This window comes from Aulostomus chinensis, chromosome 21, assembly GCF_037954235.1.
Source record: "Aulostomus chinensis isolate RoL2024-O1b breed Wild chromosome 21, RoL_Achi_v1.0, whole genome shotgun sequence".
Classification (NCBI taxonomy): Eukaryota; Metazoa; Chordata; class Actinopteri; order Syngnathiformes; family Aulostomidae; genus Aulostomus; species Aulostomus chinensis.
The window spans coordinates 12,884,433-12,900,531 of NC_141340.1; the positions used below are offsets into that span (position 1 = coordinate 12,884,433).

General features: G+C 41.7%; 1 protein-coding gene across 2 annotated transcripts; it reads right to left on the reverse strand.

Annotated features, from left to right (window-relative positions):
• Nucleotides 1-1,398: 1,398 nt before the first annotated feature.
• tnfrsf11a (tumor necrosis factor receptor superfamily, member 11a, NFKB activator) lies at nucleotides 1,399-15,885 on the reverse strand. Of its 2 annotated transcripts, none has more exons than XM_086191111.1 (10): nucleotides 15,536-15,885; nucleotides 11,206-11,284; nucleotides 10,657-10,782; nucleotides 9,877-10,023; nucleotides 9,442-9,532; nucleotides 8,943-9,019; nucleotides 7,451-7,552; nucleotides 7,230-7,279; nucleotides 6,229-7,123; nucleotides 1,399-2,781 (listed from the first exon to the last, which is right to left on the reverse strand). In XM_086191111.1, exons 1-10 carry the CDS (start codon nucleotides 15,608-15,610, stop codon nucleotides 2,498-2,500), a joined length of 1,926 nt encoding a protein of 641 aa, XP_086047237.1. In that variant the 5' UTR covers nucleotides 15,611-15,885; the 3' UTR covers nucleotides 1,399-2,497. The 2 variants fall into 2 exon arrangements, with proteins under 2 accessions (XP_086047237.1, XP_086047236.1); XM_086191110.1 differs by having other exon boundaries at nucleotides 9,841-10,023.
• Between the last annotated feature and the right edge of the window lie 214 nt (nucleotides 15,886-16,099).

A 16,099-nucleotide genomic window follows, 5' to 3' on the forward strand; every position in this document is an offset into this window, starting at 1 on the left:
GCTTGACAATCATTTTTTTAAACAAAAATACTTTTTTTTCCTGCTTTTTGGCTGAAAATGCAAAAAGAAAAAAGGATTGATTTGTTTTTCTTTCTTTCTTTCTTTTGATACAACTGGGTTCTTTTCACAATCATATCACCAAAAATAGGAGTTAATTTACATTCTGACCTTATTGTTGGGTCACAGGATCAGGACTCCTCTGACTTAACTATGGCAACCCCCCAACCTTCCCATTCTCTAGCTACACCTCTGGTTTTTAGCAGTTTCTGCATATTTGCTGACAGGAGAGTCCTATACTTCACCCCAGTTACTATTGCTAGTATTCCCAGGTATTTAAGCAGCACACAAAAAAAGGAATATTTTGGGAAGTATTACATTACACTCTTAAGTCCTGAAGGCTTCTAATGCAGGTACTATTTCAGTCTTTATCAGTTCAATGTGCATTTGTTTGCAGCATTTTGAGGTTCTTTTTTTTTTAACCTGTCCTGTTCAGTAGCTGGGGCAAGCAGCATCGGTGTTTCTGGTGCCTTTTGAGGTTCTAACTGCCGTCCAGGTGTTGCTTGGTCTAATTGCTTTTTTGTAGTTTGACCTCAGCATTAAAGCATTTTTGTACATACGAACCAACACGGTTGCGGGTGAAATTCAAAACCTGACTCCACAGGTGCGGCGACTTTAATTTCAGAGTTTCATTTCTGTGGACATTCTGGTGCTTTCCACAGGAAGAACTGCACATGTAGCTGCTGGTATTACTGGGCCTGGACCACTGCATGGAGAATGAAGAGTCCAACAAACCTCACCAGATTAGGCATTCATTTTTTTTCCCCTCACATGATCTTGAGACAAACATTTGCCGCTAGGGTGGACTGTAGTACCACAGAGGTTCAGGACTTCATATATGTGAGATGTTTTCTCACATGGATGCTGACATCCACAGCCAGGTCTCATGTAAACCATGTGAATGCTAGTCATAACTTCCTGTTTTCACAAACAACCATAAAATACGCTGAGATGAGATGAGACGAGCGCGCGCAGGCACGCACGCACGCACACACACACACACACACACACACTTATAAACATACTCCTGCTGACCCCGACCAGGCTTAAATGAGCGCTGCCAGCTCCTCTCATGTGGTCTCGCTGTGACGCTAGTTGGTCTGACTGCGAGATTTGCTTCTCTTCACAGCTGCTCGCCATTCCCGAGCCTGATGAAGGCCTGCCTGTCTGAAGCAAAGACACACAGAGAGCCAGCCACATGTGCAATTAGCTCTGTTTCACAAAGATTATAGATCATGTCGTGGAGATAAATGCCTCTTTCATTGCCATTTGTTGAATCCAAGAATGGGAACGCTGACAGAGAGAAACCACAGAGAGCAGGAAGGTAGCCATCTTTGACAGGAGTAGATGCAAAACATTATTTTATTTCAATCAAAATAGTCTTTCAGTCATTCATTGCATAGATCTGATTGATATGTACATAATTACTGTAAGGTTGCATACAAATGGCTTGTAGTTGAGAAGTCCCTTTTAAGTCCTACAGTGTGTTTTCCTGCTCTTTATGGCTGCACTGAACTTATATACACATTAAATGAGAGGAAGCACAAAAGGAATATTTGTCTTTTTGTAAAAACACCTACCTGAAATAACATATAAACAATCTACTTTGTAAAATTATTTAAAACAAATGATCTTTTCTTCATTAAGGCTTGCATGTTAAAACATAGTGAAATAAAGCAAACCAACAGTAAAATAGCTTATCAAATGCATAGCATTTTTTTCCCAACACACAAACTGCACACGTGGTGCAATAATAGGAGAATTTACACAAAAATCGACATGCAGGATAAACAAGTGTCGTACCAAAACTGGGTGTGTCTCTTTATTGTAAAATAGCTTTTGTTAGACCATGCAAAACAAGGAATATTCACTTGGAGAAGCACCATAACATCCATCCTGATCCTTGAACTTTTACTCTAAATTTTAATGGAGCTTGTTGATTCAATTTTCTACTGCAGCAATATTTGCTTTCATGTTCACAATTATTTCCATATTGTGCATGTTAATGTCAAAGTCAGGACAGTTCATAAACTAGTTGCTCATTGTTGTCTTGTCCTGTTTTATAATAAAATGCAAATGAGAATTGTAGTAACTTCTTTGTATTAGGATCCGCTTCCAGTTTCCATTCGGCAGTAAAAACATGACATTCTTCCAGCCTAGTTCCACATCCAATTCCCAACAAAATTCCCCATCATTGACTGGATTAAAGGGAGTTTCCATTGAAGCTTTCCAGTGGAACATGTAGGCTCAGAGAGATGCCAGAGGGCAGGGTTCAGGACTTACGTGGGAAATGGGACAAAACATAGAAGATAAATCACTAATAGAATAGTTTTCTCCTTAAAAGTCATCAGCTTCCGCTAAAAGATATTTTGAAGTATTTATGAAGTACCAGATGTAACTGAAGGAGTAGATCACTGTGTCAACATAAAGCACTTCGGTTTCACTTTCCATGTGACAGTGGTTCCATCACTTCTTGCACTGGCAATGTCTCATCTCGAAAGGTGTTATGGGTAGTGGAGTCTCCCGGTGACCTCAGGCTACTCTGGAAAAACGGCGCTGTCTCATTGGCCTGTTCTTGGACAGGACTTCCGAAGTCATCTTCTAGCCCCGCCCCATTGCTGCCTAGGGATGTCTGACTGACGTAGACAACGATTACATCACCGCTAAAGTTCATCACCTGGCCGCTGGAGATGAAGGTGGTGTTGTTGTTTCCAGACACCTGGCCTTGATGGGAGGGAAAGAGAAAAAAGATGTGTGACACATTTCATGGTTTATGTGGTTAAAATTTTTTAGGTAGGACTACACTGATAGGTTATCTCATGATTAGGTATATATAAGATTGCTGAAGAAGCACTAGTTAAGCATAACTAATAATTTATTAATGCTCTTTTACCATAACACTAAAGACCCCATCATATTGTTTATCAATCTTTGCTGTAACCCATGAAGTAAAAATGAACTTCACTAAAGTTTAATAAGCATTCATAATTGCAAAACACATATTCATAATGGTTCAACATGCATTATTAATTGTTAAATAGGCATTAATGACAAAAAATAAGCATTCATAAAAGTTAAAAAAAAGCATTCATAACAGTTAAACAGCATTCATAATGACTAAATAGGCATTACTACAGGTTTAACTATGAATTGCTAAGGGTTACCTAAGCATTACTAAGAGTTTACTAAGCATTAGTAACAGTTAACTAAGCAGTACTAACAGCTCTCTAAGCATTAGTAAGGGATATCTGAGCACTACTAACGGTTAAATATGCATCCATAACGCCTAAACAAGCATTCACAACGGCTAAATAATAATTTCTTAGGGTTAACTAATCATTAGTAACAGTTAACTAACCATTACTAACAATAAAGTTAACATTAGTAATGGTGAAACAAGCATTACCGATAGTTAAATAGGCATTATTAAGGGTTAATTACGCATAAGCTAAGTATATTTAACTATTAACTAAGCATTACTAACTTTTAACTAAGCATTATTAATGTGAACTAAGCATTGTTAATGTTATCAAATATCACCGATGGCCAGCATTAAGCATTAATTAATCATTATTAATGTAGCCTCACTGTACACTTTTACTGCTTCTGTCACCTTTAAAATTCCTTCTTTTAAATCTCTTTAGGTGGGGTTGTGTAACAGTATCGCTGGTTTATTATGACGTAAGTGAGGAAGGGACAGTGGGTGTAATGACCATGCAGAATGACCACAAAGCGACCATAGCGACACAGACCGCATGAGAGAATCGAGACATCTCAAAACAAGCCGTTTATCAAATGTTTACACGCACATGTCTGAATAAATGCAGACAACAGAGTTACTCAACTCTTTATAACCTTTATTCTTTCCAAAAGAACTTTCCACGTCTCATCCCCTTTTTTCTACTTTGCAACACATCCAAACATTTACATTATGCATTTTATTGTTCACATATGGATCAGAGCCAATTGGGTCAATTCACAAATCCATTGTGTGTTTGTTTTCTGTTTGTTAGCCATCCTTCACCAATTTAGGCTTCTGGCTCCTATTTCATCCCGTGTGACTTTCCAGCCTCTAGAATAAGATGACCGTCCATGATTCACAGCTTATGCCCAGTTTGTTAACACATACACACAAACACACACGCAGCAGTAAATGTAACCAAACAGGAGGCACTTTAACACATGCACACACACATAAAGCTGCAGAGACAGACAAACAAGAATGTGTTCCCGGAATATCAGTGTGAGAGCTTGAAAATATGTCATTTGACCACAAGTTTAAAAACAAAGTTCTCTGGAATCTGCTCAAGTTCTTCTCTTTGTTTCTCCGTAATACCAAACTTTTCTGAATGCCCAATAATAAGAGTGATATTTGCAGTGGACAGGTGACACCTCTGACCACAGCCTGACCTGTAAATAGCATGTGCGGGAAGTCCATTTAATCACCTGTCATTACTGCATGATGGGAAATGGTGCATTTCAAGTGTGTCATTAAAGAGCTCAGTCAACAGTAAGAGTCCAAAAAACTCTTCACAAGTTTGTGTGAGTGTGTGTGTGTGTGTGTGTGTGTGTGTGTGTGTGTGTGTGTGTGTGTGTGTGTGTGTTTTTGGGTGGACAGGGTTATAAAAGTATTACCGGAGCACTGCACATCTTGCTTCAATTAAAGTTGTGGTCACTTTGCGCAACCCTATGGAACTCTGGGTAAACAGGAGCTCAGTAAATGGCACAGTTCACACACAACACTGGATGTTTGAGTGTGGTTCTGGTGGTTCGCTTGCTCATCTAAAATGCACATATCGTGTTTCTTACTAATCTTTGTGTGGTCCAACTATCAGCCCCGATGCTGATAAACACATTTCTTGGGAACAATCATGCAAACTTATTCATATGCTGGAAGGCGTCTTGTGTTATACATTGTCTTCAGCGCGTTTACCTAACTGTACCTCAAACTAAGCCCCCCTATCCAACCTCACAGATAATACTGTTTTTAAACCCAAGCGTAACCACTTATTATCACTCATTTAAAGTGTTTAAAAATCTTTCCCAGAGATTTCTTTCACCAGCGTGGAAAGACCTCCGCGATAAAAGTTAAACCATGTGACATTTCTCTTAAAACTAACATAAAGTTCATGTTCTCTGTGGAAACACAAAACTGCGAGTGCATCAAATCATGTATGATCCTGTGGCAACGTCGTGGTGGCGGCCTCCACAAACACAGAACACACACTCCATAAACACTCTGCAATCATTGAGGGCACTTGGACAGCGCGGCGAGCCAAACCCAATTTACAAGCAGCAATGAGTGGACCCTTACTCCCCCGCGCCCGCCGCAGAATGTGTCCGTTCTGTCGAGTACAAGGGTGTTGAAATCTGATCATATTTGAAATTCGCAGACGAATGAAGCACTGTGATGAAAACATCACTTCCTGCAGCCACTAGGACTTAAATTCATCTTGAAGATATGTTCAGGACTCTCATCAAACATGTGACAATTGGGAAAGAGCTGACCGTGTGGAGTCCAGGACAAGAAAATTTGGGGTGTTGCCATGGTAATGCTGTTTAACACCTCACTGGGTTCTTAAGGTGTTTCTGACCAAATTTGAAAAAGATCTGATCCACCAGCGGCAGGATCAGATCTTTTCCTTCCTCAACATTTCCTTCCATTGATTTTACCACCAGGTGGCGCTATGGTGACTCTGCACGAATTTGAATGGGTTCTTTTCTTCATAATTTCTTCAATTCATATTTTAGAACAATAACAGAACAATATTTCAAGATTGTTTCTCAGAGTATGAGTAATATGAAGTGAAAGGTATGACTTCATATCAGCACCTACACTTTGACTGTAAAGTAATTTGGACTCATCACAAGTATCTTAATTTCGTACAGAGGAGGATGAGTGCACTATGTGTAATATTTTGTGGTGAAAAATGAAAAATGAAGTAAAATCAGACTTGAATCCCAAATTTCTGCCCTTGTTTCTAGGAATTGTTAAAAAAAAAGTCACAATTTTGACTTGTTTTTTTCTCCCCAAAACATTTCATGCTGCCCTAATTTCTTCCATCTTAATTCATCATTACTGTGTTTAGTTGGGGGTTGTTTTTGGAAAAAAAAAACGCTCTTCTGTACAGGTGAGTTACGAGGTTAAGAGGTTCTTACATTTTTACCTACCTGAGGTAAGAGTTGGCTCTACCAGCTGACTCTGGAGGCTTTCAGGGGGGCACTCAATCTCAGAGTCCCCAGATAAGAGCTTGTTCCCTCTGCTGTCCTCCCAGGAAAGGCCCTGCTCTTGGCTGGAGCTTCCAGGGGGCTTTTCAGAGTAGAGATCTCCAACAGATGAAGACGCCGTCAGAGGGCCAACTGAGGTCATCGTCGAAGATGCACTGGGTCCATGAGTCTCTGTGGAGGCGGAGTCTGTGCTCGCCAGTCTGTACTGTTCCTCCTGCTTCGCCGGTGACTCATCTTTTAGGTGAGCTTGCAGCGACGGCCTCGCTTGCGCTTGGGACAATGGCAGGCAGTGTTCAGGATGTGGGCTGGATGGAGGGATGACGGAGGAGGTGTGGAGGAGAGGAGGAGACAGAGAAACAAGAGATGCAACGCTTGTTTCACTCTTGGACGAGATCATTTTTTCATTATCATCTCCGTCTAGACCTCTACAGGAGCAGGTTCCAGGGGTCCCGGGGCTGACAGCCTGGCTACAGTCCTCATTCTCTCCCACCTCCAGGGGCTCATGGACCGGAATGACACACACACATGAACCTGCCTGGAGTGGAGGCACACTCAGCACTTCCTCCTCCTCAGACACCTCCTCAGGACCCCCAGATCCTTCGCTCTGTTCTTTCACCACTGTATTTCCTTTTTCCGTCTCTGCCATCTCCTGCGTCAGTGGGAGGGAGACCTTAACATCAGAAACAGAGGCTGGGTAGGTGCACGGGTGCTCATCGCTGAGGTTGTGGGGGGCTTGACAGATGAGTTTGGTCATTTCACATGGTGTACATTTGGGGGCTCCGGGGCCGCCTCCTAAACCTCCTACTCCTCCGCTGTGGTAAAGAGGGCCCAAGGTCTCCTGGAGAGACAACAATGATGCAAGATTAGCAATATCCTCCAGAACAGACACATGCTTGTTCCTAATTATTTTGTTGGATCATGTATGAAATACATTTACTTCTTACCTGCTGTATCCTAGTCCTCTTCAGACTCTGAACACAGGATCGCAGATTTACTAGAAAGAAACATTTTGTTTTGTACATGTTTGATTCCAAGTGAAAAGGTTTCAAAACGAGACTGGTGAGCAATAATGTTGACAGTGAATCAAAACTAAGGGAAGATCTACACCAAACTCGTTGAAAAAGAAAAAAGAAAAAAAAGAAGGAGAATTTGAGCTGTAGCCTACCGGAGAGTAACTTCAGTTTGTCCTTGTAGCAGAAGAGGAGCAGGATGAGGAGACAGAGAACAGTGATGACGGACAGCACCGAGACTATAACCCAGGAGGGCGCTGCACGTGCAAAAAAATTGGTGTTACACCTACACATATGAATACCGACATGATATAACCATGTGTTTCTCACAATGTAGTGAGACATGACTCTTCCAGTTAGCAGACATGTTTGGCCATGTTTCATCTTTTGAAGCAATACTTCATCCAAAAAGTGTATTTTGCCTTTCAAGTACTCACGACTGGATGTTGAGCTCACAAAGACAATTTTTTTCCTTCCTTCATCTCTTCTCTGTGACTCCAGAACACCGAAAGAACAAGCTACATATATTAAGCTTGAAGCCGATGGCTAACAACAGCGAAAGGAGAACTGACCAAACACCCATCCATCCATCCATTTTCTTCCGCTTATCCTGTTAAGGGCTGTGGGGGGGGGGGGGGGGGGGGGGCTGGAGCCTATCCCAGCAGCCTTCAGGTGAGAGGCGGGGTTAACCCTGGACAGGTCACCAGTCCATCACAGGGCCAACACATAGAGACAGACAACCATTCACACTCACAGTCACACCTACAGTCAATTTAGAGTATCAATCAGCCTCGTCCCCTCTTGATGACTTTGGACTGTGGGAGGAAGCTGGAGTACCAGAGAGAACCCACACAGGAACAGGGAGAACATGCAGACTCCACACAGAAAGATCCTGTGATGGAGCCGGGACTCGAACCTGGAACCTTCTTGCTGTGAGGGGACAGTGCTGACCACTGCACCACCGTGCCAATTTTTTGTCAGCAACAGCCATTTATCCATTTTCAACTGCAGCCAACGCAATTAAGAATACTCAGATCAAGGCAAACTAGAGATGAAACTTGTCAATACTATACACAGCAGCTACAAATCACACAGGAAAAGAATGAATAATGCTAGAGACACATTTAGGTATCTCCAATAAACAGCCATGGCCTGGCCATTACCAGTATAATCCACATCTTTTTATCCAGCCATGAATCCAAAAACATGTTGACTTGAGCTAAAAACAAACACTTGGTGCACCGCACTGACAAGCAAGAACGACTCAATCAGCACTACCGCTAACAAGCACTGAACCAGAAGCATTCTTGGTTCTTTCTTTTAAGCTCAGATAAAAGTCTGTAAATTACTGAGCATATGGCTGAATAAAGAAGACAAGGATTGTACAGGACAAGATGATGGACTCTCTACATACAGTAACTGCTGTAGCAGTCGTTGGCTGTACCATTAGCTTCGAGCTGAATATACATGGCTGGCTCTTTCTGCATTCTGAAGTCACAAATAAATGCTGGAGGAGTGAAAAAAAATCCTCTTCCTGAGCTCAAAACACCTGTTTTTGAATATAGAAATGAGAAGCTACACTTTTTTAGCTGAAGTACAACTTTAAATTTACTTTGTATTGTTAATGAATGTGTGTGCAGGTCTTACCAGAGACAGGCGGTCCACACGTTGCATCGGCTTGAGCACTCCCTGGCCGTGTCTCACTCCTGCCCTCAGCCTTACAGCTGGAAGAGGACAGAAATGCTTAAAGGGGTTCTAGTACTTGTGGATGTATTTGACTTTTTATTCACAGTATATTTTACGATCAAGCTTTCAGAGCTGGCTGGAGCTGTGATGCTGAGAGAAAGAGAGAGAGAGAGAGAGAGAGAGAGAGAGAGAGAGAGAGAGAGAGAGAGATCCGGCCAGCGGTGGAAGCTGCTGTCTGGTCCAGGCTTCCAGGGGAAGTGGTGTGCATGTTACTCATAACAGCTGGCTAGTGGTGAGTACACATACCCCAGTGCATTTTCCTTTCATAATGTCAAAGCTCCAAACTGTGTGTGTGTGTGTGTGTGTGTGTGTGTGTGTGTGTGTGTGTGTGTGTGTGTGTGTGTGTGTGTGTGTGTGTGTGTGTGTGTGTGTGTGTGCGTGCGTGTATGAATGTACTCACTTAGTCCATTGTTTGCATGGTTTGGCACTATTGTCAGCGGAGAAGAAGCCATTCTTACATGGAACGCAAATCTTCCTTCCATTTGTTGACTCTGGAATCAAATATAGAAATGGTGGTACGTCCCTAAGTGGAGTGTCTCTACGTTGAGTCTTTATTAGAGTCACAGATATTTATCAGAGACATTCTAAATGGAGACAACACACTTATGACCTACTGAACAGACTAGAATGTGATGGCAATGATTGTAGAATTTAGTGTTGTTTCAGAAGCGCGTGCAAATAGAGGGCAATTCTTGACAATGATCTTAGTCTAATTAACATATAAACAAATGCCGAACACACAATTAATGTGCAAATGCAATTTTCTATGCGTTCTTAACTTCCAAAAAAACTACCTTACCAAGATGGCTGCTGAGCGGTGAGGGACTCGTCTCACCTGGTTCCTCCTCGAGTCCATATCCAGGATTGCAGATGCGAATCCTCTCACAGTACTCGCAGTTGATGGGAGAACACTGGAAGTTGGGGAGACAGCGACATGGCTCCTCTGCCACAAAGTTTTCAGGCCTCGACATGAAACCCTTACCTGCAGGTTGAGGAGGGAACATTTTTTAGTGTTGTTGTTGCAGGAAGTGTTTTTTCTGAATGGGGTTGCCATGTTATGTCAGGCTCTCACAGAGGCTCCAAGCACATCTGAGATAGTTGAGATAACAATTGATTTGGTTTCAGTTGACTAAGCGGAGGTCTTCCCACTGAAACTACCTTTACTTCATCAACATTACATGCATGAACAACTGCATTTTCTGTTACAATCACGACACTGTTACACGTTGTGTCCCAAAAAAGTACAATTCTACAACAATGTGCACTAAATTTTTCTGTTTCTTCACTTTGAAATGTCATGAGCCTTTTTTAAAAAAAAACAAAAACAAAACAAAACATATACATTTTTTAATTTATTCTACAGGAAATATTTCAAAAAAAGTTTATGAAAAAAGGCATGTTCATATGTTGTGCATGTTCATGTGCAAGTTGTTGTGTAGATCCAGACAGGTTGGTATATTGTGCACCAAACTATGTTGCCTTAGGCAGTGAAACTGATATCATCACTGAAGGTAAATATTTCTTGCAGTATCAAAAATCCATCCAGACAAATATTGGTTGTAGTTTTAAGTACCGGATGGTTCAGATAGCCGCGATCCAGCATGCGTGTACTGACCTGGATCGCAGAACTTCTGCTGAAGACAAAAATGCTCTTGTGTCCAGTTGGGTTGGTATTCACCACGTCCACATTTGATACACTTCGTCTGATGGGAATCATTGCAGTCAGCAAACACGTGGAAACCTAATGGAGAAAATATAGAAAGGGGAAGGAAACTGAAATTGTTCGAGAACCACGTTTCAAGGCGGATACTGTGTATGTGCGTATATCTTTGTCATTTTAAGCCCACATGTTCTAGTTATATACATCCTTCCTCTTTTAATTTTGAGGATTACGATGAATTTAACCCTTTTTAACCTCACTGTGATTCCTGTGAGTAAAAAGCACATAGAACTACGCCCACTATGCTTGATTTAAAGCACCCAGAGACACCCAAATAAAAACTATAATGAGAATCGGATTTGCATGTCGCACGTGCATGAAAATCCCAATAATTGCAGTATAAAAATTCTTAAAATGCCTTCTTTCTCATGAAAACAAACAAATAAACAACTGGTCACATTTCACACAGACAAACATTCAACTGGATGAACGTGCGTGTTTTACCTGGTTCACACTTTTTGCAGCACCTGGAGCCTTTTAAGTAATGCTTGTCGTCACATTGGCGAGGGTTACATCCTCCGTTCTAAAAAAAACAAAATAAATGAAGACAAAAAAGAAATAACAGTTTTACACGATGATCCGAAACATCTTTCAAATCTACATCGTTTACGATGGTGGTAAGGAAATTAGAGGAAGAGGATGGTTAGAATATTTCCAAGCTGTGCCCTGGAAGAATGCTTTCCACCCTGTCAGAGTCACCTGACCACAGCAGTGTACAAAACCAGCAAGCCAAACCCTAATAGTCCCCAATTACACAGGAAGAATCAAGATGAATCAAATATAATCAATTCCATTTGACTTGGGATTAATAAATGCTCAGATGGATGAAAGGGACGCTGATTAATTTCCATTCTCTCTTTCCTTTTAACTCTTTTTGGCTCAAATTGATCTGTATATGCTGAACATTCCAGATGTCATACTGAGATTGTTTTTTTGACCAAGTGTGTAAACATCCACCCGGGAAAAGACAGGGAAACAAGAGAAAGTTACACGAGCTTGCCAAACATACAGAAATACTTTATCCAAGTCAGTACTGCCCACCTCTGGTCTATGTTTAGAAGTGTGGATGGTTCCTGAGAAACCTGCACGCACCACCGGGGTTCAAGCAACCAGTTCCAATAAGCAGGTTTTGAAGTGGCAATGCTTGCACCTGCTCGTGAAAACCTAGAACAGTACTTTAATTTCATGCTGACACATCGGTGCAGCCCCAACGTTCACCTCTGCACTTTGAATTTTTTTGGTTTGTGTGTGTGTTGTTATTTCATTTAAATGTGACATGGAACATTCATGACACGGTAAAATCAGTTGAAAAGTGAAGAAAGAAAGCCACACACGCTCCACCCTGAATTACAAACTGTTGAATTTGTTGCCACATTGCTGAAAAAGACAATCTGGCTGTTATGACAGGAACGATGCCAAAGCCACAAATTTAGGAAAACACAATGTATAGTCCAACTGACCTTGAACTAACTTCTCCTCTTTTACTCATTCAGCCCTTCTCCCGGCTCTGAATCCCAAAGAACACATCATGCACATGTCCAGTCATGTAGGCAGATACTGAAAAAGTAGCTAGTTAATAGTAAATTAGTAGTAAATTAGAAGTTAATGAAGGAGCGCTAAAACGGCCAAAACCTGATAAAATATGAGAAATATATATATATATATATATATATATATATATATATGTTATACATATTATATATATACCTACATATTTAGAGAAAAGTTTTTCCTTAGAGAACAGCTTCAATGAATTCTATCATTCATTCATTCTGTTATTCGTCCTGTTATGTAGTGACATCTTGCAGGCCAAATTTGGCCCATTGGCCCCACTTTGGGAAACCCTCATTGAACGTTTCCCATGTGGTTCACTGCCACTGATTAGATTTAACTTGCCTCTTCCTACTTTTGGTTGTGAAACTTAATTATCGATCATGATTTTGTTTGTGTTTGATGAAATTGCATTCTAAGTAAAATCACTGAATTTGCTTTTATGATAACATTTTACAATGAGAGTACATGGATAATGAAGAGGTGTATAATTAATACTCAGAAAACACTTATTAATAATTAGGTAAGTGTTAGTAAGGCTCAGATGACCGTTAGTAATGATCAGTTAACCATTAGAGAATGTTAATTAATGAAAGCAATGCTAGCAATCATTTTAGTGTACTCTCATTGCAGTTGAATAACAAATGAACATCAACAATCTTTTCCCTCAGCTGATCATCTGTTCCCATCTTCTCCTGTCATCCGCATCTTCTGTCGCCATGCCGACCCCCTGCACGTCCTCCCCTGTCACATCCTTGAGCCTCCTTTTTTCCCCCCTAGCCTGGCAGCTTCAAGTGTAACTCCCAAGTAACAGTGTTAAAACATGATCCCAAACATCATCTTGTTATTTATTTTCCCTCTCGCTCACACACACACACACACACACACACACACACACACACACACACACACACACACACACACACACACACACACACACACACACACCTCTGCTGTTTAGTCTCAGTGTCTGTCCGGCCTCAGGCAACAAGACATTGTTTAATCACCTCCACATCAGCCTGTCTGTTTTACAATTGCAACAGTGGGAACAGCAGCTCTAATAAGAACCATGTGTTAGATTGATAGCTAGATAGATAGATTGATAGATAGGTAGATAGATAGATAGATAGATAGATAGATAGATATCTAGATAGATAGATTGATAGATAGGTAGATAGATAGATAGATAGATAGATATCTAGATAGATAGATAGATAGATATCTAGATAGATAGATAGATAGAAGTGAGGTGATCCTTACATGAAAGGCAGAAGCCACAGGAGGCTAAAAGAATGCTGGGTATTTCTGTTTCCGCCACATCTAAACGTTGGCTTGCAGTTATGCACGGCCGTATGTTTTCACTCTCTAAATATATAGGAAAAGAGCTGATCCACCCTATATGATTATAGGTTATCAAGATAGAACATCCAAGCTCAGCATTAACTTTGCGGAACTTTCAGACAAAAGGTGCATTGAGGGGTCTCTCTATTCACTAACTGACATTTTCTCAGCTTTTCCTGGCTGTTTTGTTTAAAAGCCCCGTGTGCGATAGCATCAAACCGGAGTGAGACGGAGTGCATTCCATCGGCTGTCAGAGAGCGACAGGATTTGCATAACGGCCACAGCAGCCAGAGGCACAGAGCCAAGAGAAGCACACTTTGACTTTTAGGCCTCCAGGGGCCTCCAGAGAAGTGTGATGGGGTGTTTTAAAAGCGCATTGCACAACTACTGATTCTTTATTTAATGTTTGGGTTTGTAATTAAAGATGTCAAGTCTAATCTTTGGATGTGGCATCCGCGCAAATCACGGTTTACTTGAAAAGATTCTTGCACAATCTCAAACTCCTTTATGGTAAATAAAAAAAACAACAACAACTGCCGAAGCTTCCCTAATAATTGCGAGTAATCAAGCTTTCCTCTGTTAAGTCATCTGGTGCACGACAAGTGACACTAAGCAGAAGGGAAACGTGGTTTCTGTGGAATAAAAGGCAGCACTGGAAAGTTAGATCACATGCTGTGAAGTAAATGTTTCCATGGTACCTGATATATTCACACAGTTAATAACTTCATTTGCACAGTAAAACTAAAAGTGAATCTGCAGGCCTGAGAATCAATGCTGATGTAGACGCAACACTGATACGGAGGGTGGATGCACGGAGGTGCAAAATAAAAAAAGATGAATGCTTGAAGTCTGATAATAAAAAATAGGGTTCACACATGTTATTCCACCTAAGTCCTGAACATTCATGACATTTCAACTCCCCAAACATCTTGAAGTAATTGTGTATTGCTCAATGCCACACAGACAGATTGAAAAGAACGTGGAACGAGATGGATGAAGTGGGTGAAAACCCAAGAAAATGAAGGGGAATTCTTCAAGGATACTGTGAGTCAGTAATGGCAAGACCACTGTGAGAAGAAAGCAGCCAAAAGTTTGCAGAGTCACTGTTAAACATGAAAAAATGCATCTTCTTGAAGGTTCCCCCCCCCCCCCCACACACACACACACACACACGTTTTGAAAAATGGTGAGAAATATAACCCTCTACTAGTTTTCTGAATCCGGACAAAAATGTGATGCCCTCTAAGGTCTGATCTCTTATTTTGACGGGAGGAACAAAACAGGGTGAAGAGTTCCTGTTAAAGTCATGAGGGTTTACTGTAATACAGGCGGTGGTGCCCAGCAGTCCCACCACCACAACCACATCTTATAAACTCCTCCACCTGGACGCAGTTAGCTCCTTTAACTAAACAAGGACAACACTTTCCCCTCTCGGATCGATATGACCCCCCCCCCCACGCACGCGCGCGCACACGCGCGCACGCACACACACACACACACACACACACACAAACACACACACACACACACACACAAACACACACACACACACACACTCTCCTCAGCTTCTCCTCTAGCTGAGCCAATGTTGTGCCATTTGGCCAGCGCAGGATCCCCGAGGACCCGGGAGAGAATGCTTGACGGAGACGAGAACATTGAATTGGCGGCGGCGTCTCTGCGGTCAGAACAAGAGAAGTGGACAAACCCAAACAATGTTTTTCCAGTCAGCGTCCGTGCGTAAAAAGTTCAACCCCTCCTTCCTCTCTTTCTCTATGTGATGACATGTGATGATGTTCTAACTACATCTCCATCAAAAAAAAGAGAAGAGAAGGCGGACATATATCATTAATCATTTTGACAAGATGAAAATGACATGTCTTACCTGTGCGTAAAAGGTGACAAGGACACAAGTTATCCAGCCTCGGAATATCCAGCTTGTGGAGAAATTCAATCTCATGTCTGGGATGTGGTTGATAAGAATTTGTCAAAATAAAGAGAGAAAAAAATCCCGATAAGTTCCTCACAAGTTCCTCACAGGAAATCACTTTTGTGCGTAAAAGTGGCCGAGCCTCAGCGCCGTGTCACAGGGCATTCTTGCGCCTTCAGACCCGGTAAGGCAGCAGCAGCAGCGGCAGCAGGAGCAGCAGGAGCTCGTCCCACATCTCCTCTCCTCCTCTCTTCTCTTCTTCTTCTCTTCCCTCCGCTGTCACCCACGCATTGTGTTGGGGCCTGCATGCAACAGCTTGTAAAAACTGACTGAGGAACAGAGGGAACTCCGCCCACGTTGTCATATGTGAAGGAAAAGTTCATCCCCTCCTCCCACCCCCCACGGCTAATGATTGCTGTCAGCATGTAGAGTTAAACTGATGCGAGTCATATAAACTTGGACTAGACTTGCTCCACCTCTGCATTACAACTAATTCATCATGTCACACTGGCAAAATGA

Bases quoted from the DNA above. Each gene is read 5' to 3' on its own strand.
- tnfrsf11a (XM_086191110.1), bottom strand. From the start codon at position 15,610: ATGAGATTGAATTTCTCCACAAGCTGGATATTCCGAGGCTGGATAACT. The intron at 10,024-10,656 runs GTCAGTACACGC...CTCAACCTGCAG, and splicing joins GCAGAAGTTCTGCGATCCAG to GTAAGGGTTTCATGTCGAGG. The intron at 9,020-9,441 runs GTGAGTACATTC...GTCCTCTTCCAG, and splicing joins CCATGCAAACAATGGACTAA to CTGTAAGGCTGAGGGCAGGA.